At 45.2% G+C, this 23,998-nt stretch overlaps 1 protein-coding gene across 5 annotated transcripts in view; it reads right to left on the bottom strand.

Annotated features, from left to right (window-relative positions):
• The window catches only part of FGFR3 (fibroblast growth factor receptor 3), a 53,482-nt gene extending 29,604 nt beyond the window's left edge, over positions 1-23,878 (bottom strand). For 4 of the 5 annotated variants that reach the window (XM_027662681.1, XM_027662682.1, XM_027662683.1 and 1 more), the window contains exons 1-2: positions 23,704-23,878; positions 2,967-3,230 (exon numbers count right to left, since the gene is read on the bottom strand). In XM_027662681.1, coding sequence (XP_027518482.1) covers positions 2,967-3,230; positions 23,704-23,878 — 439 coding nt within the window. The remainder of the gene's footprint in view (positions 1-2,966; positions 3,231-23,703) is intronic. The other variant, XM_027662686.1, reaches the window with a different exon arrangement.
• Between the last annotated feature and the right edge of the window lie 120 nt (positions 23,879-23,998).

Genomic DNA, 23,998 nt, shown 5'->3' with positions numbered 1-23,998 from the left:
AGGTTTACTCAAGTCCTGGCGAAGGCAGACACTGAGCCAAATCCCCACCAGCACTGACAGAGAAACCAGCACGTTCTCAGCTCTGCACTCTCAGATTTGGTTACCCATATATTAACATGTGATTAAAGTTCACTTCTGCTTTCCAATGAATGCATCAGGACCAGGGAGTAGAAGCAATTTTTAAACTAACTCAAAAACATTTTCACAAGGTTGAGAGAAGTCTTTGCCCTTGCTTGTGTTTAAGATAAGAGGTGCAGCTTAAATTTTAAGACCAAATATCCCATGTTCATAGCTACTGTCCTGTTCAGGTTACTGTAACATCACCTTTTTCAAAAGGTGACTAAAAATTATAAACTATTTGTTTATGATTTACTTAAATAGCAATCTTTTGCAGAAATTGTCGAGTACTGGCATCAGCAAGAACTGCTAGATTATATTCTCAAAAAGGCCTTAATTATGAATGGAAAGGGGCTTAATCTGTTTAGTCACCTGTTTTGTAATGTTTAGCCTTGGGTATTTTGAAAGTTCTGTTGGCTGGTACCAGCCTGCAGTCCGTGCTCATCACAGGGATGCTGCTTGGCCACTAAATCCAAAGGCTGTTCTGTGCATTAAATGGTTGCAGAAACAGAGCTTCTGCCAACAGGGCTGGAGATCAGTTTGGGCATGCAGCCTCCACTTGTGATCCTCTCCAAGTGCTCAGGTTTTAAGGGGACAGTACGTTTACTTTTGTAAACTAGCAAAACACTCAAGCCCTTGTCTGTCAAGGGAGGCATTTTAAAGAGACCAGAAAATTTAAAGAGATTAATCAACCTGGTTCTCAGCCCTGAAATGCCAGCTCCAGCATCTCCTTGCTCTACTTCCAGCATCAAGCATCTCACTGTGCACAATGCAGAACAGTCAATTTGTTGCAGACTCAGATCTCATGGCTCTGTGTTGAAAATCCTCTTATGCCCCTGGAATCTGAAAGCATCTCTGAAAATGGAACTTACGTGTAGACTGGCTATCCCAAACTCACCTAACCTAGTTTCACTCACTTAAGAAAACAGATTAGAGTAATTCCAGTTTGTTAGTACAGATTTAAACCACTTTAACATAGAGAACAACTCCAGCCCCAAACATCAGGTATCCACATAAACACCTGACCAGACACCTGAGTTAACTGCCGGTGTTACCTTTAAGAATTGGAAACACAAACCACTGATCTCCGATAACAATCTCATCTCTGCAGTGCCACGCTGAGCAACCAATACTAATTATGAAGAAATATCTGAGCATACGAGAGGCGCCACTATTGCCACAGAAAGCAGGGCTTCAAAGTTTAAAACGAGTGCTGCTGACAGCTAAAACAGAGACTCCCACATTACCAGCACTTTGGTGGTAATGACAGTGGGCTAATAGAATCAAAGACTCATAATGCTGTCAGAAAGCAGGTTCAGGTTACTCTCTAGTTCTTAAGCTGTTATTAGCTATTATTAGCGAAGAGGAAAAATACAGGGGCTTAAACTTTTTTAAAGCAGAGGATTATCAGTCCTTCCACTATTAAAAACAATTTCTCACTTTACGAACTTTTGGGGTTGGCAGCTGTTTCATTTGAGCGTGTAACCAGCTGCCCTCTCCTGCCTCCCTGCTGCCCCTTGAACTCAAAAGCATTTTAATGTCACTTAGAAAAAAACAGAGAGAGAAACATTTCTAACAACCTGCAGTTCCTTGGATAGTTCCAATAATCGTACCTAGTTAAAGAAAGCCTTTCAAGGGCCAAATACTTCTTTAACCATTTAATTGATATGACCTTGAAGCATTCACAGCAATCTCCAGTAACATTCAATGAAAAGCAGATGTTGGTAAAGGCTTGCTGAAACAAGCTTTTATTCTCACGATGGTTTGATTCACTTACACAAAATCCTATTGCTGGCACGAGAAAGCTCTTTATGGAGTGGATGCGATTCTCAATCACAAACATCTCTGTGTTTGGTTTTCAGACAGAGACCATTACTTTCTGAGGGAACTCAATTTCTGGAGCAAAGACCTACTATTCAAGGATGCTTGAAAAAGCTCCAACAGCACAAGGGCATAGGAAAGTTTTCAAAATCTTAGATTCACAAGGGACTAATTCTTCCAAAAACTCAGGCGTTTAATCTATGTCATCAGACGGTTTTCTATCTGCTCGCAGATGCAGAGTATGCAGATGCTGAGTATCCATCTACCAATGCATCAGCCTGAAATCATGGAGATGACCTTAGCTATCTGGAAACAACAGATTTTTCTGGCACTCTCTGTTTAGTGATGCAGGTTTCGGCAGCTTGTAGCTGTCTTGCCCTATTGTCCTGATGACAAAAAATGTGGCCAAGCAAATGACAGCATGTGCTTTGCCAACACAGCACTTGTTTGCAATATATGAATCCCAACAAGTAACTTAGATGAAGCACTTCTTTGAGGTACACACAGTTTACAGATAAGCTACTTTTGAAACAACTAGTAACTTGTGATAACAGAGATGGAGGGCAGAATTTTATCAGCTACAACAGAGAAACAGTTTTCAAGAACTCTGAGTTTTTACATATAATTCTGCCACTGATTTGTCACATAAACTGGAAAATGTCATCTAACCTCCCTGAGCCACAGTTCATTCACTCACAAAAGACTTCAAAGGCGTATCGTTGGGGCACATTGCATCTATTTGAGTGTTAGGGGGGATTTGGGGTTTAATCTGACTAACCCCGTTTCTAAGTCTCTCTCAGTATTAACATCAAGCTTTAACATTTGGTATGGACACACAAGCATTCTTCAATTGGTTTGTTTTGTCAGTCTAATCACTGTCAGCAGTTACCAGAGAGGTAGAGACCTACCAAGTACAGACAAACGCCACAAATCACCATCTGTGCTGAACACGTGAAAGGGAAAAAATAAAATAAATAAATGAATAAAAAATTAAAAAATCACTGAGGCAGCTGTATTTCTGCACATACCTGTAACTCTGACTGTAAAGTTTCCCAGGATTTCGTTGGAATGCCTTGGCTTGCAACTGTACAGCCCTGAGTCATCATATGACACATTGATTATCTTCAACAGTTTTTGTCCAATATGAGTTCTGTTGGTAGGTGAAATCCCAATACCATCTTTAAACCAGAAAACGGACACAGAAGAGCCTTGGGTGTTACAGGAAAGTTCAATGGTATCTCCATTTCCAAACACCAACTCTTCCAGAAAGGCGGTCTCGCTCCTCAAGTATTCTGCAAAGGGAGAAAGAAATGGAAATGAACAAATAAAAGCAAGTACAAAGAGACAGAAAAGGCATTTAAAAAAGAAACATTTCTTATATTTGTCCTACTGATGCTTCCATGGGCCCAGACCTTCTCCTTGCCAGAGGTAAGCCTTGCCTGCCCTGGGCAGGTAGCAATGTCAAAGTGGCAACTGTGACACTGCAGTCAGGTCTCTGCCTGATCTACAGGGATAGATTTGCCCCTGTAGTGACCAAAACATGGGCACCCCACCAGGTGCATCACAACAAACAGCACAGACCTCTGCACAGGGGTCACTGTAACACGCAGTGCTGGGGAGTGGGGGGAGATCTGGTAGAAATAAGTGTGTGCTGACAAGTTCACAGTTCACTCTCTGGATCTCCATTTGTTTATTCCCATGAATCCATCCACAAACCCTACGAGACCCAGCAAGGACAGGACACAAGGAAGAGGACTGGGGACAAACCAAATTTCTCAGCTGACTCTGGGTGACCCAAAGGCAACGTCTGTGGGTTGAAGAAAACATGTGGAAGGCTGGACAGAAGATGCAGGCCGGAATAGGTAAAATAAATGAACCCAGTACTAGCTCCCTGTTAAAGTAACGCTCTGTGCAACAAAGAAGTGCAGAACCAAAGACATATTCATAGGCTATAACTCTGCTGTGAAATCAATGCAATTACAGCAGCTACGAATACCTGAGGATGTATTATTGGCTTCAAGCTGCTCTTTTGCCTTGAAGTGAAAGAGTTGGAGCAAGTTATAAGAAAAAAATGTATTGCTTTTCTTGTCACGCACGTTTTTATTCTCGTGTAAATGTAAAGATTAAAAAAGTAAAAATGTTTCAGTCAATAGCCTTGCAGGGTAGAATTAAGGAATTCTGGGAGCCTGAAAATGTGGTATTTCATGGGAGGTACCGTCTTGCAGGAGGCAAAGCCCACACTCGTTGGGGTTACAAAGAACCTTTCCTCTGATACCTCAGCAGCAATTCCAACTCAAATATTTCAGGGTTTGGCCAGAATTTTGAGGTATTCATACAGTCAAAGGTTTGGAGTGTTGGTTTTTGGTTTTTTTTCCTTTTAAAACAAGATTTTCCCTGAAAGCATATGCTTTTAGTAAATCAAAAAAGAAAACTCAGCTTCATCCAGCATCTCCTTCCTATCAGACCAGCACTCATTGGAACACTGAGTGTTCACCCATGGTCTCTTCCCAACTCGGCTATACCCTTGGGGAAAATATGGTTGAGAAATATTCTGGCTTAACTGATTCAAGTTTTTTTCTTCCTTCCTCTAGACTATACAGATTTTTTTCACTGTTACCAATTTTGGCTTCAAATTAAAAAGCCCTGAGTAGAGCTTTACACTTGCAGGACTGGGTACTGATCTAACTTTGTAGACTCTGATGGAACCTCCTGCTACTTTAATCTACTGGAAAACAAGCCCCACACAGCTGCACAATCCCTCTACACTGAACACACAGTTTTACCAAAGATGTTTGCCAAATGATCAAGACTTGTATATTTTGGCTTTTGTATTATAAACCTACCGAACAGGAACAAGCCCAGACTAAGCACAAGCCAAACTGTACTGCTTAGCCATTTAAAAGCAAATAACTCTAGCAACAAACTATTTTTATAAAATGTATATAGAGAATGCTGAAGTTAAGAGGAAGGTCACTTTAGACTCAGCAGAGGAACTGGGTTCTCAAGCTTCTTCTGTGGAATGAAGCATCATCTCTTGTTTCTGACAAGTTTATTTTGGCATCTCTACCCTCAAATCGTCTCAGTTAGTGTCCAGCAGATATTGTGATGCACAATTTGGTTCTTGTGACTTTATTCCTACTGACCAGAAGTAATATCTGGGAATATGTAGCGGTGAATTAAAAGGAGAATGGTCTTAATCTCACTTCTCTAAACTGTCTTTCAAATTTCAGTTTATGTGTCTATACCTTAAAAAGTAAGCAGGACCTAAACTGGAAATCTCCACAAAGTATTTAAATGTGCACTCAAACGCTTTTAAGCACTTTGCCCAACTGTGACCTTGGAGAACAAAATGTTACTGTCATTCCTTATATAGCTTTCAAATACAGAAATAAATCCAAAAGCATAGACAGTCTCATTTCCATGTTGAAAACAGCTGGAGTTTAGAGCAAGGAACCAGAGCTCACATCTCTCCTCACAGGGTGCCCAGAGACCCTTCCTGCCTTCCAGCTGGCAAGTGCCTCATGTTTCCAACACCTTTACAACAAGAGACACCAAGACATGAAGGAGCCATGAAGTTGCCCCCTCTGAGGCCAAGTATCCAGACACAAGGAACTGGGAGGGGACACAGCCAGGACAGCTGGCCCCAATTGACCCAAGGGATATTCCAGACCATATGACATCATAAGGCTTAGCAATAAAACTGGGTAATGGAGGTGGAAGGGTATAAATTACCAGGGAGTTAACTCACATAGGGGTTACAGGAGCCCACTCTGCCACTTGCCAGCAGAGCAGGGATTAACATGTTTGCAGCTTTAACGGGTTCTTTGAGAGAAGGTGGCAGTCTGGGTTGTGGGTTTCCAAGATATGACTAAAATTTGACCATTTATTCATTTAGTCAAGGCAGTAATGAGTTGAGAATCACCAAGAAATGCATCTGATGGAGATTAGCTTTTGCAGCAGCATCACTGCTGCCGGTAGCAAACATACAGAAAAAGAGGCGATTTTTAAGCTGTTCAGAAGAGCAAAAAGGCAGGAACCAGCCAGGAAACACCTTCCACAATGAGGAGCAGTTGGCCCAGCAATGCTAAAATGTTTTTGTATGTATTCACTTATAAGGATAAGATACTTCATCTCTGTAGCTGCTTGGCTCATCCCAGCAATAATTCACTTTCTGTGTGGTTCGCAGCTCCAAGTGCTTAAGTGTGTCAGTATTTCCATCAGCTGTCTGCTCCTCTTAGACATCAATACTTGTTTCTGGCTGAGCCTGGAAACGTTTTATTTTTGTTTTAACGCATGCAGCTCTCAAGTTATTTATTTTTCAGGCACGAAAAGACGAGGATGTAGAGGGTGGTGGGCTATTACTGAGCTGCTTATGGCCCCAAAAAACTCCAAGCCAACCTAGGGCCTGGCTGGTGCCCTCCTCAGTGTCAGTGACTGTTTCCAGGTGCTGCTGCAGTACTGCTGCTGGGGACTGCTCCCAGGCACCAAAGGCCCACAGTGCCTGTGGGAGGGTGAGTGTGGTGAGGGATCCAATGTCACCTCACAGGGTGCTGGGTCCTGGCTCCAGGACATTCCATCCATTTATTTCTCTTCGCCTGTGTTTTTTCCCCAGCAATAGCTTCCCACAATCCTGCTTTTCAAAACACCGAAGTGTTCAGGAGCCTCCCAAGGAACTGCTCTGGTGGGGTGTGCATGCATCCCCCCATCATCATCCTTTTCCTTCATCCTGCAGCAGTAGAAACATTCACCACACAACTAAAATCCCACTGGGACTCCCCTCCACTGCGGGCTTGAGGCACATGATTTCAGTACCACCAGTAAGAGATTCCTCACAGTACCCTGAACCCTGGCAATCCCCAAGAGGCTTTTCAGGATTGCTTCACAGCCCGGTGCTGGAATGGACTAAGGCTCATTTCTAAGCAGATCATATTTTTCCCTTTTCAAGCCGGACAAGCTGTATTTGGCATGTTAACAAGCAGAGAGACAGCAGTGCTCCACGCATTTCTCTCTTCAGGTTAATTTGAAAACGTTTCTTGTTCTATGTATTTTATTGCACCAAATCCACCGTGACAGGATACATTATAGGATCACAGAGCAACAGCCATGCCAGAGCATTCTCCTGTTGAGCTTGTTACCCTGTTCCCAGGGGGATCATGGGAATTCAGCCACTGAGCTGGTGAATAATTGCTGGAGGGGTACGGAAATCTCCAGCATCACTGGCATGAACACGGTCATGATGGCAAAGAACATGTAGACCATCTCCAGGCTCAGACCAGCACCGTGTCCTACATACTTAGCCCTGGTTTATTCTACATAAGTGTCCTACCAGTGTTAACAGAGGCCCACAGAATTATTCACCCAGTGAATAATATTCGAGTGCTTTTTTCACAATACCTGTGTGTCTGTTCCTGGGATGGAGTTGCTTCTCCAGCTCACCTGGGGACTTCTGCATTTGGAAGAGCAAGCTCCAGAAGGGAAATAAAACACCTTTCTTGCCAAACATTGTTCATTTAGTACCACTTTAAATTTAAAAAGGAGCCAGGAAGGGTGACAAGTGGCCCCAGTGCCACCTCCCCACAAGAACCATGCCATGAATGGGAAACTGTGCCACAACCCCATTCCCTCTGTCTGCCCGGAGAGGCAGATGAGCCCCAGGGGGAATATTAAAAACCACCAAACCAGCCCCAGGCCCTGCACCACTGCAGCCCCTGGGAGAGGTGGGCATGATAAGATCGTGGGATCACCTGTTTACCCAAGAACCTGCCTTCTCAGGGCAGATAAGATCGAGGGAGCGGCCTCGAAGCCAAGAGAGCTCACCTGAAGTCACTGCATACCCTCAATGCACTACAGGGAGCTGACAGGGTACTTTTTATATATGTACTTTTGGCAGCACTTTATGCAAAGTACAGCTTCCCCTCCTTCCCACAACAACCATGATGGTGCCAGTGGTGGAGCACCCCTGCCTGGCCATGGCCCTGCCATCCCAAAGGGCATCTCACAGAAAAATATAATATATAAAATACATACATAATACTATATATTTTGTGTATATTATATGTTTTAAATTATATTTTTTATATAAAATTGTAAGTATTTTATAAAATACACATCCTGTCTTCTCTCTTCCCCCCCTTTTCTCCCCTTCTGAGTTGAAGACTCCTCTCACAGCACACTTCCCAGTGTCAGGCTGCAGCTTTTCTGGGAAGAAGGGCTCTGGCAATCACAGCAGCACAGGATGCTTTGCTGAAGCAGTATCATCTCCCAAAATGGTGTTCTGCTGGGTTATCTCCCCTGCTCAGTGGGGTTCACACCCAGAAATAAAATATTGTAAAAATAAAACATCTGGCTGTATCTGTAAAAGCCTAAACTGACAGAAAAATGTGTCTTTAGGAAATCATATCTGAAAAAGGGTTTGCCTCCATTATTTCACAGAACCATAGAACCACAGAATGATTTGGGTTGGAAGGGACCTCTAAAGATCATCTAGTTCCAACCCTCCTGTTATGGGCAGGGACACCTTCCACTAGACTGGGTCACTCAAAGGTGCCACTTTATCTCTCACCTATTGCACGTAATTGCTTAGAGGGAGGCAGTTCTCCCAGAAGATCTTATAACAGCTTTCCTAATAATAATAATAATGCAAAGTAGACTGTCTATACTGTATTACCACTGCAGTGGTCTATGCAGTTGTTACTGGACAGCATTTCTTCCACAGATATTAACAAGCAAGTGTGCTGCTCTGTATTACAACCCTGTGGGAGTTTTCTTAAATCTGTTTTAGGAGAAAAGCAAATCTTTTTACTAGAGAATTAGCAGAACAATAACCAGGTTTAGTTCTGTCATATGCAGCTTTCTTTATAAACAAGAGATTATGGAAAGGAATAAAAAAAAAAAAATCGCTAGTGTTTAGCTTGGCTATCCCCAACAGAGACTTTGGAAGAGCTTCCAGAATGGAAAAAGCAGATGTTGCAAATCTGCCTTATCTACAGAGCAACTGTTGACTCTGTTGTGCAAATCCTAATTTACATCTGCATGAAAGGTTTCAGAGATTAAATGGCATTCAAGGAGGAATATTAGCTTTTTTCTCTCCCTCCAGCCCTTCTTTGAATGGATTTACTACTGGCAATTAGCTTTCTGTTCCATCGGCCAAGTAGAAAACAGGATTCATCAGGACTCTACAGTATCCTCCTTTTAATGGACTGTTTTCTCAGATCACCCAATTCAGATGCTGAGAGTTAGAAGAAATAAATCGTCACAAAGCTAAAACAGTTACAAAAACACTTTGGCCAGAGGGATTTCTCTCTGACACTTAGAAAGTCCTGAGCAGGACAAAAAAACCCGCCAGAGAACAAATCAAAGAGGTCTCCTGGCTACACCTAAAAAACCAAGAATGTAAACCCTCTCAAGAGGCAAAAAACTTTGGTTGCTGCTGAGAGCCCAGAGATGGTCCCAAGGACAGCCTTCAGCTTTGCTGCCTTAAAGGAACAGACAGTGACGGGGAATTTTCCTTAAAATCTGGCCAGACTGTACACTCACTTTCCTTGGTTCCCAACTCAAAACATAAAACAGGGAAGCAACCACCACTCATATGTATCTAGCTAGCTCAGAGTTCTGCAAGTCGTTTTTTTAACAGAAATAAAAGAACTGACATGAAACGTCCTACACTTCAATGGTCCCTAAAGACAGGGAGCAGCAGACAGTAAACAGGAGGCAGCATGGGGATGCTGAGGTCCCCAGGCTACGAGAGCTCCTGCTCAGGGATGCCCATTGCATGCCCTGTTCTCCCAGGTGCCGAAGTCTTTGTGCTCTCCTCAAGGAGGGCAGCAATGAGCTGTGTCAGTTCCCAGCGGCCCACACTCATGGTGGGGATGACATCAGTCCCAGCCTGGCACAGATGAGCACATCCTTGCAGCTATTTGCCTGCATGTCACACAGCCCACCTCACCCAACCACGGTGGCCAAACATGGTCAACCCAGACCGCTCCCTGCTCAAGGCAGAGTGACGGGACACCCACTGGGGCTGATCCTTGGTGGAGCACAAGAGACTGTGTTGTCATCCTTTTGGTGTCTTCCTTTTGTTGCTTCTGAAGAATGGTGGCCAACTTGGCCTCAGCTTTTGCACAGCACAGCAGGGGCATCCCGGTTTGATGCTGACAGACAGATCCCACCACAAAACGGCTGATGTTTTACATTCCTGCTCCACATGCCTGAGGAAGTCCAAAAAAACCTTAGCTTTGCAGCAAGAAAGCAACTACCACAAGCCCTTTCAAAGCCAATGGCGGCAGCTGTGGAAACTGAGGCACAGAATGAGGTTTTCCAGCATCCCAATGGACTGGGCAAAGCTTGTCCCCAGAACTTGGTTTTGCTAAACCAGGAGGCCCTGAGATCTTCAGCATCAGCGCAACACACCATCCCTCCTGCTTCACTGGACCAGGTTACCTGGAGGGGTTTTGTAGGTGAAGTGCACCAAGCACTTAGCAAAGTCTGCAACAAGGACGGCACCTTACAAAAATGAGTGCTCAACGAAGTATAAGGAAAGGAAAGCCACTTTATCTTTGAAAATACTTTTAAACCTTCTTATAAGTACTTAAAAGAATAAGCACACTTTGCTGAATAATTGTTTTGAGTTATTTTTCCTGGGATCTTCTTCTACTGTCTCTTTTGCTTCCTAAAAATCCTTCAAAAACTAAATATTATTGGAGTTTTGACCTCCAGAATGGGCTTTCAGCTATTTAGTGAATTCTATGAAACCTTCACCACCTCTTAAGTGCTCTTGCAGATGAATTTTTAAGCAATACATAAGTTCACCAGGCCCAGAAGTTTAGATTTACCTCAGAGTAACTTTTTAAGGGATGCAAATGCTCCTGTTTCCTTTACAATTCCCAGGCTGGCTTTGCCCTGGCAGCTACTTGTGATGCTACATGCTTCTCTGGTACTTGTGATGCTTTTCTGAAGTGGGCTTTAAGATCACATGGCACCAGAAAAAATTTGCCATAAAGCCCCAACCTTTCCCCTTCGGTTCACAGCTATGCAGCTCCCAAATCCCAGGTCCTCTGCATTTCCCTTGCACTTTTAATGTGCACTCCTCTAATCTTCATTTAATGCAGGCAGCTGGCTGCAAATACCCCCAAACAATGACTTTAATCCTAAGTATCCTGAAGCCCCCCCCCTCCTTGCTTCCCGCACCAAAACTGAAGAAAAAAAATAAAAAGAACAGCCTCAAGACAGCAAGATGGAGAAATCCAAGCTATCCAGTGGGCCAAAGGAGCAGAAAGACACAATGAGCTAAATTTTGCCTGGTTTGCTAATTAAAAACGGAAGCTACCCCACTCCGGAGCCAAGGCGGGGAGGTGGGGGGAGTTTTCACGCTATTCAAAAAATCGCCTTCCAACTGGGACCATATTCACTCCACATTAATTGTCATTCCAACTACGAGTGTCCTAGTTTCAAAATGAAAACTACTCTCCAGTGTAGCTAGTGAAAACTAACACCAGTTTCGAGGCATTAAACAAAATTTATTGATTGCATTTTCCCACCCACTAAAACTTTAATAAGCATTAAACCTCAAACTCCTGGCCCCATTTCCTCCCTCTACCTTCTCTCTCCATAAAAAGGGTCAAGCTCCCCTATATGGAGATTAGGACTTAATGTTTGGTATTTGTTTATGAGCCTATCAATTGCCTTTATTTCAGGGGGAGGGGGGTTTAGGGTTAGGGTTGGGGGGGAGCACATTTAAAAAAAAAAAACACCTCCTCTTGTACATGGATTAAGAGAGGGTAAAGGTTTAGGGTAGTTTGGGTGTTTTTCTTCCCAACTGATTGTGGAGTTTAGATATATGATGGATCATGTTCATGTGAATGAAAATAAGTAAATATTCCCCTTTTTGCAGGTTTCCCATGAGTTACATAAAATGCTATTTTTCAAAGATCCCTATTTCTCAGTAACAAGACGCAGAACTTTCAAGTCTTCTCTGCTGGCCATTTTCAGCTGTGTAAAAGTGAAAAATAGTAATAATTTGGGGGCCACTCAGTCTGCATACTTAGTAAAAGAAAATAAAGGTCAAACATTTGAAATTAAAAGGTCAACGATTAATCCCAGAAATCCATATCTAGGCATCAAAATGAATAGCCAGATTTTTAGAGTGCTCAAGCAATTTAAATGCAGAGCCTGACCTGGCTCAGCATCTTTTAAAACCAAGCTTGTTATTTCAGAGTCTCAAGCGAGATTTAGGTGCCAGGTACCCAAGTTGGAGAAATTTTAACAGTAATCTCCTTTCGAGAAGTCTGATCCACTTTAATCTGAAGTCCTGAATGACAAACAATTTTGTCACTTATAAAATACATCTAACTAGAGCTGCAACACTTTGTCCTTGTGCTAAACTCGTCTTATCCTTCAGTATTATTAGAAAGAGTCGAGAAAGATGGCAAAAAAAAAAGTAATGTAAAAAATTCTTTTATTTCTCCTCTTTAAAGAAGGCTGCTAAAAGGATTACACAGCTTTGAGTTCACTGCTCTGTTAAATCAACCTTACAATATTTTTTCAGCTTGTTTGACTTGCTGTTTGTGTATACATTTGTGTTTTCACCTTTCTGCATTCAAATCCCACCCTTAGCGTTTGTTCTGTGCTTCTCACAGGAAACTTAGTCAGTTCTTTATTTGTATTAAGTCTACAGAGTTATAGAAAACAGACTTGGAAAACAATCCCTAAATTAGCAGGACTTACCAGCTTCCATGCATACGCGCATACACACAGAGCATCGCATACCATCCAACCCCAATGCAGAGCTTTATCATTTCCAGCAGCAACAGAAGGGCATCAGGTTCACCAGAACGGACCTTTTAATGGTCTCCTGCAACCATATCTATTACACCAGGGTTTGGACTCCACATTACAAATTAAGAGAGAGTTCAAGGAAGTCATGCGTGTCTCAGTTCCCACTGCCTTCAAGCAGTTTTAATGACCCCGAATAATCATCTTCTACAAACTGCACTAGGTTAGGATCCAGTAATGCCAGAAGCAGGTTAGACACCTCTATGCAAAGGTATTTTAATGCTGCTGTAAGGAAATGCAGAGCCTCAGCAGAGGGCCATTTCCACCATCCTGCAAAAAGACAAGGCTGGCCCTACCTGCACAAACCAGAGACCTTCCACAGGCACTTTGGGATACCTCCCCCATCCTTCAAAGTCTGATTTTCCCAGCTTTTCCCTTCCTTTCCCCACCAGAAACATTTTTAAAATCTCCTTCTCTCCATGAATCTAAGTGTCCAGGTGAGATGATGCAGTTGTGACAGAAAGGATGGCCGCTGCAGCAGGCAAGCCAAGAGAGGAAGAAAACAGCGTCTTCTCTCTGGCAAATGGAAAATACAGATTATAGAAACTGAGCCCAGCAGCCACCAAAGGACTGGATTTGTCTGAAAGCTGGGAACCAAAGCTAAGCTCCTGCCATGCTCCCTTGGGTGGGATGAACCACTAGTACCACTAGTGAAAACAAAGTTGGATAGCCTTCCTTGATATATAGCCCATAAATGGAGCAAGAGCTGCCCACAGTATTCTTGCCCCTCCACTCCCTTTCCAAGGGTGGGTGGCTAATTCAGGGTCATCTCTTCTGCCTCCCTGCCCTGAGACACCACATGTTGCTCCTCCAACTGCTCCTTCTCATCCCTAAAACAGCCAGGCTCAAGCACTGGGTGAAGTTATTCCTGTAAAGACTGCGCTGCTTGTCTGTGTTTTATTTGCTATGCGCTGGGAGGAGGAGGCAGGGGGAGAAAAAACCTCTACTTCAAACATTTACACGTATTTTGAAAGCACCTGAGGAGGTTTCAGAGCTTTTTTTTGCCAGAACTAACACATTCCACCCACAAGATGACCTTGTTCAGAGCATTCTGATGGTTCCTTACAGGCAGGATTTGCACTGCGAGGGGTCACCAGATCCAGGGTCAGGTGGGCAGGACAGTCCAGTTTCTCAGGCAGCGAACCACAAGTGAGACCAAAGTGGTGGATACACACGTGCCCCTTTTTGTCCCTGCACTGAGGGAAACAGGGCAAAGGAGAACCCCTGCTGCTCCCCTCTGCCACCTCTGTGCTTCCCATCCATTCACAAAGACTTCCATGATGGAGAAACCCACTGCGTTCTCGAATCCCAAGATGCCAGCATGCCTACACATAAAAATGAGGCAGAAATCTGAGATGGTGCTGCTGCCAAGATGCCCCACCTCTGATAACCAAATCTGAAATAAAGTATCTGTAACATATTGTCTACTCTGCATGTACTTAAAACGCCACAGTATTTACAGTATTTTTACTGTATGCCAGCTAGGATGGCAGCTGGGGATGCAGAAGGGTGGTTTTACCCAGTATCTTCAAGGTTAATGCCACAACCCCGAGTAGCCACTTACATCCTTCTTCCCAAGCCAAGGGAACCAGGAGCCTGGAAAGCCTGAAATGTATTTTTTATGCTTAATTACAGATTTCAAGTGCCTGACACAGGGCCCTCACTCATTATGTTTTGATACTGATGGCTTTGGGCTGAGATGGAACAAATGCTTTGCGCTCACTCATCACTCCTTAAATCCACCAGTGTGGTGAATGTAACCCAAAAGAAGGTGGGTGATGGATTTGTAGCAACTTTGGGCAGGGATGCAGAGAGGACACCATCTGCTGCTTCTTACTTGTTTTGCCTCCCCCCCCCCTTCCTTTCTGTAATTAATCAATTCACAAATCAGGAGACAGAGTCTTCTTGCTGTCTCCTCTTGCGATCACCCCTGCGAGGCAAAGGCTAAGGACACTGCAGGGTGGCTGCAAGGTCTAAGTGCTGCCTGTGGAGCATGGAGCAGCATTCTGGCTGGTCAGTGGGAGCACCAGGTTCTCAGCCCTGTGGCTTGTCCCACTCAGGGGCCTCTCAGGGCCCAACCCACCACATGCTGGAAGAAAGAGGCTTTCTGAATTTTCTTTGGGGAAAAAAAAAAATAATGCTTCCACAGAAAGCTGTGAAATCATGCATAACATACCGGCTGTAAAAAGTTAAAGCATTTTTAATTTTTTTTTCCCCCAACTGCATTCAGCTTATTTCTAACACAGTACATACTAGAGGTTGGAACTAGGTGATCTTTAAGGTCCCTTCCAGACCAAACCATGATTCTATGGTTCTAAGTTATGTACCTCCATTTAGTAGACCCCCTCACTTCTGCATGAATCCCCAGCTTATTAACATAACTATTTAAACTGGACATGTTTTCTTAAACATTCTTCTTTCATAAACTGCCAAGTGACAGTTGTTTACTGTCAACAAGCCTGGGCACTCCAAGACAGGGAGAATAATGTCCTTTCAAAAGGCAGACATATCGGCTACCAAAGGAAGATTAAAATCTGGTGTTTTTCTTTTCTCCCTCCTCAAAAATGCTTTATTCGTACAGACATTCATGATACAGATCAGGAGAGATGATACTATGCCTAATTCCAATCATTCTTTTAATTAAAGACAGGCTCACGGAGGATTTATCTTCACTTGCACATGCTAGTTGTCAGAGCACACTCAGAACTCCCTAATCTTCCCACTGCAACTGGTTTTTCCTCTTCACTTTTAGCTGTGATACCCCCACCTCCCAAGGCACATCTCGGCTCATCTCACACAGATCCTGCTACTGGCTAGAAACAAAACGCTTGCCTGGGGGAATCTACAGAGAGAAGTTAAAAAAAAAATTAAACAAAAATGAAAATCACCAGTTGGTTCAGGCCCTACAGTCTCCAAACAAGCCGCTGAAGTATTTTGCTGGGAGGGAATTGCTTGCACTTGAGTCTTGCACATGAAAGTAGGGATATAAAAAAAAAAAACCACCAAAAGCCAAACCCAATGTATGGGAAAACTTTCCCCGTACTCTGTCTGCCCACGAAGTGCCAGGAAAGGTCCTCTGCTGGCTCCTGTTTGGTGCAGAGTCCCGGGGCTCAGCGCTTGTCCCCCAGCCCCGGCTCGCCCGCAGATCCCCGCAGGGGATTATTAACACTTTCCCCGGCGCATTGTGCGGCTCGCAGCTATTATTAGCGCTGGGGCTAATGCCGGCCGACACTGATACAATGGCAACGAGGACGGGGCATAAGGGGACGGCGGCGGGACTGCGGATCGACTCCACGCGAACCCGCGACAGAGTCACCGGGACCCGGGTGGTGGCCGCCGCCACCGCCTCTGGTGCTCGCGTTTGGGTTGTGATGCTGTCGCTGGCTCGCATCAAAGCTGCAGCTACAAAAAGAAAGATGGGAAGTGAAGGTCTGTGTTAACAGCCAGTTAGAGAGGAATGGGAGGTCACGGAAAGCCAGCTCCAGCGATCCCCACCCCCAAACCGGGAGCCCTTTTACTCGCCAGAGTTTCCTCTGCTTGTTAAAATGTTTGGGTCATTAGAAAACTTTCCAAACAATCCCTGCTTATGCTAAATAGCTGCTCCCACCACGATCTGTGAAGGGCTTCAGCCTGCTCTCCTGGAAATCAATGGGGGCTTTTTTTGCCTAGGATTCAATAGGCGCAAGATCAGGACCTCATTATTATTTTTACAGGACTACAAGCAGCAGAGAATGGCAAAACCCCTAAAGAAAGCAATGACCCTCAGAACCGGGAGCCAAATTCGCTATGAAGGATCTTTACAAGCTCTGTCAAGCATCAAAATAAAATTAAAAATCCAGTTCTTGGGAGCTTTTCAGTTTTTTGACAGGGAAAGCGTAAGGTTGAGAAAGGCTGGCCTCATCATTTGGATCCACGGACATCTCCCGTAGCTCCCTTTTACTCAAAAGAAAAGCCTTCATAGATGGGTATTTTACCTTCCCCAGGGGGAGTGAGCAAGAGGGGACGAGCTGTCAGTTCAGGGTGATGCCAGTTACCCTGTGGTACCCTATGGAACAGAAACACCTTCCGGGGTTCACACGACCTCCTCTGCCACACTCCACAATGAAACCCCTCAGTAAGTCCTCTCTGCAGAGCCACCACCAGCAACAGAAGAGGACCAGAAGGCTCCAGGGACAGGGGTCCTGCTACAAGGACCATGCCTGCACTCTGTCTTCGCAGAGGCCAGGTGTCACCTGCCTTTTGTGAGAGGAGCCCCAGAGATGCTCCTGTCCTTGGCACCCTCCGTGGAGCTCTCCAAAAGTCAAGTTCTGCACTTCTTGCCTATTACTTTACACCACTCCTCCCTCTTGGCATCAGTAGGAACTCACCTACGCACCACATAACCACCACAAGGTTTGGCCCCTAAGCAATACCCAGCTATTTTGCTGACTCCCCTCCACCCAACTCACCCCAGGTCAAGTCCAAAATGCTTCAAATCCATTACTTCTGAGACTAGTCTAATTCTTATAAACTAGCAGTAATCTATCTCCAAAGCTTTACTGATTTAACTACGTCAGCTGAACTAATTTAGTGAGTTTCCTTGCAAACAGCACAAGAGAGTTTAGTGCAATCAAGACACTACTACAAAACACTCCACTTTCCAGGGCAAAAAGATCAAGATAAGATGATGAACACTTTCATCAGTTATCAAGAAGCAGCAGAAGCGAATGCACCCTTGAAAGTTTCTGACGTGCACTATCATTGACTGTTCCCTAGAAGCCTTATACTCAAGGAACATAGTGATGGCTTGGCTTCTTCAGCAAAAAGAGGGGAAAAAACCCCAAACTGACACGCTGCCATGTGTCATCGTGACATTTGCAGGTACTTCAGTAGCTCAGAGTACTAGCCCTGGGTGCAAACAACAGTGTTGGGGTCCTGGGGCTGTGGTGTTCCCAGGGAAGAGCCTTCGGCACACAGGGCACCCTGCAGAGCTGAGCCTGCTCCCAGAGAGCAGATCCTAGGCTGCTGTCCTTTCCTCACCCGAAAACTTGGAACTCTTCTCACTTGAGTCATTAATTCTTTTAACCCCTCGCAACCTGCAGAAATGGCACGACCCCAAAATCTCACTGATGCTAAACATGTAAGCACATGGCAATTGTTTTGCATACAGTTCTGCGTGATAAAGAAATCTGCTTCCAAGTTTTAATAGAACCTTTTTATTTAACCAACTCATTATCTTCCCCTGCTCTCTGGATTTGAGAAAGTAAGGCCAGCACACCAGACCTACCTCCCCTTCTGCAACAAATACCACCCCTTTTTTAGATGAATACGTCTGAAACTGAAGCAGTTGCTGGAGAAATGTTTTCTTACTTGACTGTGCTGCTATTCTTCAAAAATAGCACTGCTATATTGTGAAACCTGAGTGTCATAGCAAAAAAAAAAAAATTGATTTAACTACCTCCTGCCTAGTTCCTATCCACCTGAGCACAACAACCCCTGATAGCCTATCAGAATAATAGTGCTGGTTTACGTCTGATTACCTTTCACATTTTAACTATTAAGTTTACTAAAGGTTTTACTCAGCCCATATCTCACAATTCTTGTTTGCTTTTGATACTACAGAAACTTCCTGGTCATTCAAGCCACAAAGCAGATACTTCAGGGCTAAGCACACCAGGAACACTGTATTCACCACAGGAATAAAAGCCCTTCTTCACACATACAGGGCTTTAAGTCATATCTATGGCACTTTGCAACCTGAGCTGTCAGCATATGAGAAAGGGGACACTGGAGAAGTCAACTCTACTTCAGAGAAGAAGTGTATTTTTTTTTACAAGATCACCAGATAAACAGCCAAAAGAAGGGCAAATGCTAAACTGATAAGCTATGTAGGAGGCCAAGGAAAAAAAAACCTGGGTGTAACAAGGTATTTTCAGGTGCTTTTGGCATTGTAGGCATCTTCTGACATGGTTGTAGCCCAGTGTTTGCTTAGAGGTGCTTTCAGATTTACTCCTCTAACAGCCCAGGCTGCCCACTGTCACATACCATGAATGGCTGTGCTGAACCACTGTCCCATTTGCTGCAAAAAAAAGGTGAATTTTAGCAGCCGCCATCCTCTCTGGCATACAGCCTGGTATACGGAGAATGAAGTTTATTTCTAACCACTATTAAAAGAGATGAAATGGCAAACACTGAAGCAGCTACTTCAAACCACTCCTTTGAATGGCTTGGAGGATGCTGAGTCAGCGGACAAATTCAAGTTTGGGGGATTTTTTAAGGGTCAGAAAAAAGAGGAGAAACGGGTATGCAGAGCCAGACAAAGTCCCAGAACACATGAAAAGAGAAAAATATATTCAAACAGGGAAACAGAATAAAAGTAACGTCAGTTTCATTGTTTATCTATCAGGTTCAGCCAAGCTGCGAAAAACTTGTCAAACTGGGAAGGGAATGTCAGCCGTATTTTCAGTAGAAATATCCAAATTTGTTACACTCGTGCTGGGTCTACCTTATATATAGTAAAAATTGCAAAAGCTGAACTATGATGATAACACAGCCAATTCTCCATGAAGCCTTGCAGCTCATGCTCAGGGCTCCTGCACTGAATCCTATGCACTTCAATGACCAGCCAGAAAAAACCCACCAGCAGGCCATGCCCTAACCTTAGCTAAAACTAAGGTTCAGCAAATGCCTTCAGTCACAGCTCTTCGTGCCAGCTGACAGATCACTGTCAGAAACACCTTGGTCCGACGCTTTTGTAAACAGAAATTTTATTGACTGCTCAGAAACCAGGCTGATTCCCTATATTTTAGGGTCTCTTAAGTGAACAGCAGATGGACACAGCAAGTGTTCGGGAAGGACAGCTTTCTAAGCATGCAGTTGGATATCAAAGTTCACTTTTATTGACCATATTTTAAAAGGAGAAGTTTTGTTTCTCAGCCTTATTGGGGGGGGGGGGAACCTCCTCCAGCTTTACAAAAAATTTCAGCTTTATCCAGGTAACAGACTGGGTCCCACTGGATGGAAATGGTCCAGAAACAGTGGGAATGCCACGATCAGAACTTCTTTAGTTTTCACCTAACTTCAAAACCCACTCTCAGTCAGGCTTCAGGAGAGGTACACTTTCCCAAACAGCACTGAAGATCTTTTGGAGGGAGTCATACAAGTTAACATGCCACTCAGAGTAGCTTACTTTAATTACATGATTTAATTAGCAGATCAACACTTTGCTACACAATTTTCAGATTTACTTTTATCACATTCCCTACTCAGCAGTTGCTAATAAAGTCTTAATTAAAAGAAAAAATCCTCAGATTTAATTGGAGTGACCCTTGTCAACACACATAGAAGACCCAATGTTATACAGCTAGTATTGAATACGCTGAGTCCATCTCTGCACTGGAACAGACTTTCTAGTTCACTATTTGCTAGGTAAGAAATAGATTTTTTAAAAAAAGAAGCCACATTTCATCATCTTTACTTGTGTCCTCTTATTTTATTGCTTAGTAAAATATTTCTAGTCTCAACATTAAAGATTTCATTAGCTTTTTTAACATGCTGCTCATGAGAACAAATGGATCAACTTTTAATCTCAAAACTGTCTCTTATCGCTGCCCCACTGAACCTAAAATATTTCTGGTCTAGGGTACAAAGTAAGCAGCACCATCAACATATGAGAGACTCTTTGTAGAGAGTTTGAACGCATAAACCCCAAGGCCAGCTCCAGGAACAGCCAGTGCCATTTGGCACTCACTTCAATACCCTTATAATTTCAGGATGAACTTTGAAACGCTCAGATACACAAAGCAGAGCGACACAGATCACAGTACCCTACACCTTGGACCCCTTGCTGGGCACGGGCTGAAAGGCCACAAGAACCCGGTTGCCATCAGCTGTACAAAAAACACCTCAACCAGTGAATGACCAGTTCTTTCCAAGCAAAAAAGTCTCAGGAATTGGTACATGCCGTCCTATTCAATTTAAGCAAAATCCCAAAACGGCCCTTCTTCAATTCTTCTGGACTAGAAAACTGCCTGTGCAGTATTAACTCCAGGTGACAATTCCACTCCGGTGCTGAACAAGGAAACTTCGGTTCTCGCTCCTGATAGATTGACTCTCCCCTCCCCTTCCTCCACCAACCTGATCAAACATTAGCAGCTCTCTATACAACTCTTTCAATGCATGCAGACAGCTTCAGCAGCTAACTAGTGCAACACAAACCCTAAAAAGCCCAGAAATTGCCTTTTTCGCACATACCCCACACAGACACACACACACAAACCGGCTACAGGAGACAGGCTGGTTATCAGAAGTTTTTAAAAGTGAAATGCTGCTGTTTCAGTTGCTCTGCTCTCTAAGAAAACAGCCAGTGTTACTTGACATTCACAAATCGTACGAAGTAATATCTTTATCTGAATACTAATGCAAATTGGACGGGCTTTTTTATATTGATGTCTATTCTGTGGCTGCTGAATAGAGTGACCGCATGCTCAAGGCTGCAAAGGAGTTCACTGACCTCCCTAATCATCTCTGTCATAGCCGCTGAATGACATACACATTCAATCCTGCCTCGCCTCTCTACTTTCATTCATAAAAAAAAAAAAGAAAAAAAAAAGAAGGAGGGGGAAATTTGACATTGTTCTTCCTGCAGCAGCCCCAAGAACGGGAGAGAAGAGAAACTCAGCCCAGATGAGGCCCCTGGTGTTTTTAGTTTAGCTTCTATTCAGCAACAGCCCCGCCATCTGCCTCCTTCCTGCCAACAGCCGAACACCTCCCTGCGGAGATGTTAAAACCTGCACCCCCTCCACCTCTGCTAATAGCCAGTATTCATATTAGCAAACATACACATACCTCGAGAATGCCTCCCTTCAATGTGTGTTTTATGTAGCTGAGTATAGGCACAAAGCAGTAGCTGTTATAGCCTTCACAGCCCCGTGTGGAGAATTAGATCACTGGGGAAAAATCCTTCCAAGCCCCTTTATGGAAAATAAGGTCTTAGACTGTAAATGCAAAGCCCAGCGAACAACAACCCTCAGTAATGAGCCAATACCCCATGGCCCATTTGACTAGGAGAAAGAATTTGCTTTTTACCATTCAATTCAAAAACACTGAAAAAGTAAAATGTGGTTTTACTTGGCTCTGAAGGTTTATATTCTTTACAGTTTCTTTTGCACAACCTTTTCCCCCCCAGGTCAGACAGGCAGCCAGTGCCCTCATGGTCACGGAGCCACTGGCTTTGGCACAGAGCTGGGCAAGCAGCACTGCCTTCATGCTTCCCCACGCACATGGATGGTAGTGGGAGAGCCACTGGTACTGCAAAGTCATCTTTGCCCTTGTAGTCCCCATCCATGGGAGCTTTCAACAGCTCATAGTGATGGGGCAACTCTCGGAGACTTCCCTAGGTGTTGGGGTTGATGTCCCAGGTTCAGGGACAAATCCCACTCCCAGGGAGCACAGTGGGGGTTGGCAGTGACACCTCTGCTTTGGAGAAAGCTGTCCTAGTGGGAAGAGTGCCTGTCCCGAGGATTTCCACTGGAGGCCCTGGAGATCCCAACCCACCGCTCAGCTCAGCTCAGCTCACAGTCATCATCGCTGGAGGGATGTTTCCCTCTGTGTGACCTCTGAGTAAGCCACTTCCCGCGATTCCAACAGCATCCCAAAGCTTTAACTTGCAAAAGTGTCTTAGAGCACGGGAAGGGTTTAGCACCACTTCAACACGTCATCAACCCCAGCTACAGGCTGAAGGAAGCCCAGGGACCACCGAGGCAGCCACCGAGGCTGCTCCTTGCCCCTATGTGCCTGAAGTGACAGCACCAATACATACTTCAGGCTAAACCAGAGAGAACTGGGGACACTTCGCTTCTGTCACTCCCACCCAGCACAGGCTGCCCGCTGCCTCCCGCACACCGACCTCATATGCTCTGACCACGTCCCTGCGATGTTGCCCCATAAATCAATTCTTTTGGCTGTGAAAAATGAGCCAAACGAGTTACACTAAGAATCTGGTGTTTTATTAGGACTTTCCTGAAAACAAAACCAACCCCCGTTGTGATTTATAGCTTTAACCAAAAGGGGTATGAAAGTAATGCCCCCACCCCCCCCAGCCTTCACGAAGTCCATTTATTCCCCTGTCACTTTTTTGGCAAACAGGCTTCAAACCCTTTCCTGAACAATGGAAACTTTCTGCCGGGTCCATGCAAGCCCGAGGACAGGGGGTTGCGAGGGGGCTCCCTTCCATTAAAGAGCTTTGAAAAATAAACAGGGACTCAGGTAGCAGCTGAGGCGGATCAGAGAGGCACGATGTTTCAAACCCGCTGTATATTATTTCGAAAGAAAAAAAAAGAAATAGAAAAAAACCTCAAAAAACCAGCTTTTGTCCGACGTGTTAACTTTTTTTCACTTGCAACTGCGGCGCTGCCACCCGGGGGGAGATCATCACCGGCTTCCCCGAAATGCAGCTCCCTTCTCAGCACAGCCGCTTGTTCAGCTGCGACCCAGCGTGTGCCTACCCGGAGCTGTCGCAACTCCACCTTTGATCCCAAAATGTATACATAAATGAACTTTCCTTACTTTTCCCACCCGAACACAGAGCACTCAGAGCATTTCCGACGCGCGCCGAAGATGCGCCGCTACACACGCACGGAGGCATCTTCCCTTCCCAACCGCTGTTACACACGGAGTGTAACACTGAGAGAGGGCTCCTGGCAGCCAGGGGATCCTCTTAAAAGCAGTTTGTCCCTCCTGGGCGCCTCCGCGGCTCCCCGGAGCCACGGTAAGGTTGGAACCACACCGTCCCGCTGCCACCGCCCGCGTTCCTAACTCCCGCTCCACAGCCGGCTCCGGCGGTCTCCATCCATCCGCCCCCCTCCGCTCGCCCGGGGAAGAGGACTCGTAGAGCCCTCGTAGATCCCGCCGGAGCCGTGCCCCCGGAGCACGTGTGCGCGGCCGCGCAAGCCTTACCTGCCGGCTGCCCGCCGCTCCTCGCCGCCGCCTTGCCGCCGCCCCGCCGCGCCGCCGGCATCCCGCCGACGGCCGCCGCCAGGCACAGGCACCAGACGGAGCCCCAGGCCGCCCGCATGCCTCCGGAGCGGCGCCGGGGCAGCGCGGCCGCCGCCGCACCGCCCGCCTCAGACATCCCCCGGCCGCCGCATCGCTGCCGCCGCTCACCGCTCCGCTCCGCCGCCGCGCTGCCGGGAGAGGGAGAGAGGCGCTCAGCGCGGGGAAGGAGGACGAGGGAACCCCGACCGCCCGCCGG

The sequence above is a fragment of the Corapipo altera genome, unplaced genomic scaffold (assembly GCF_003945725.1).
Source record: "Corapipo altera isolate COAL_440 unplaced genomic scaffold, ASM394572v1 95, whole genome shotgun sequence".
Taxonomy (NCBI): Eukaryota; Metazoa; Chordata; class Aves; order Passeriformes; family Pipridae; genus Corapipo; species Corapipo altera.
The sequence above is the reverse complement of the archived record's forward strand: the minus strand, read 5'-3'. Positions and strand labels throughout refer to the sequence as shown.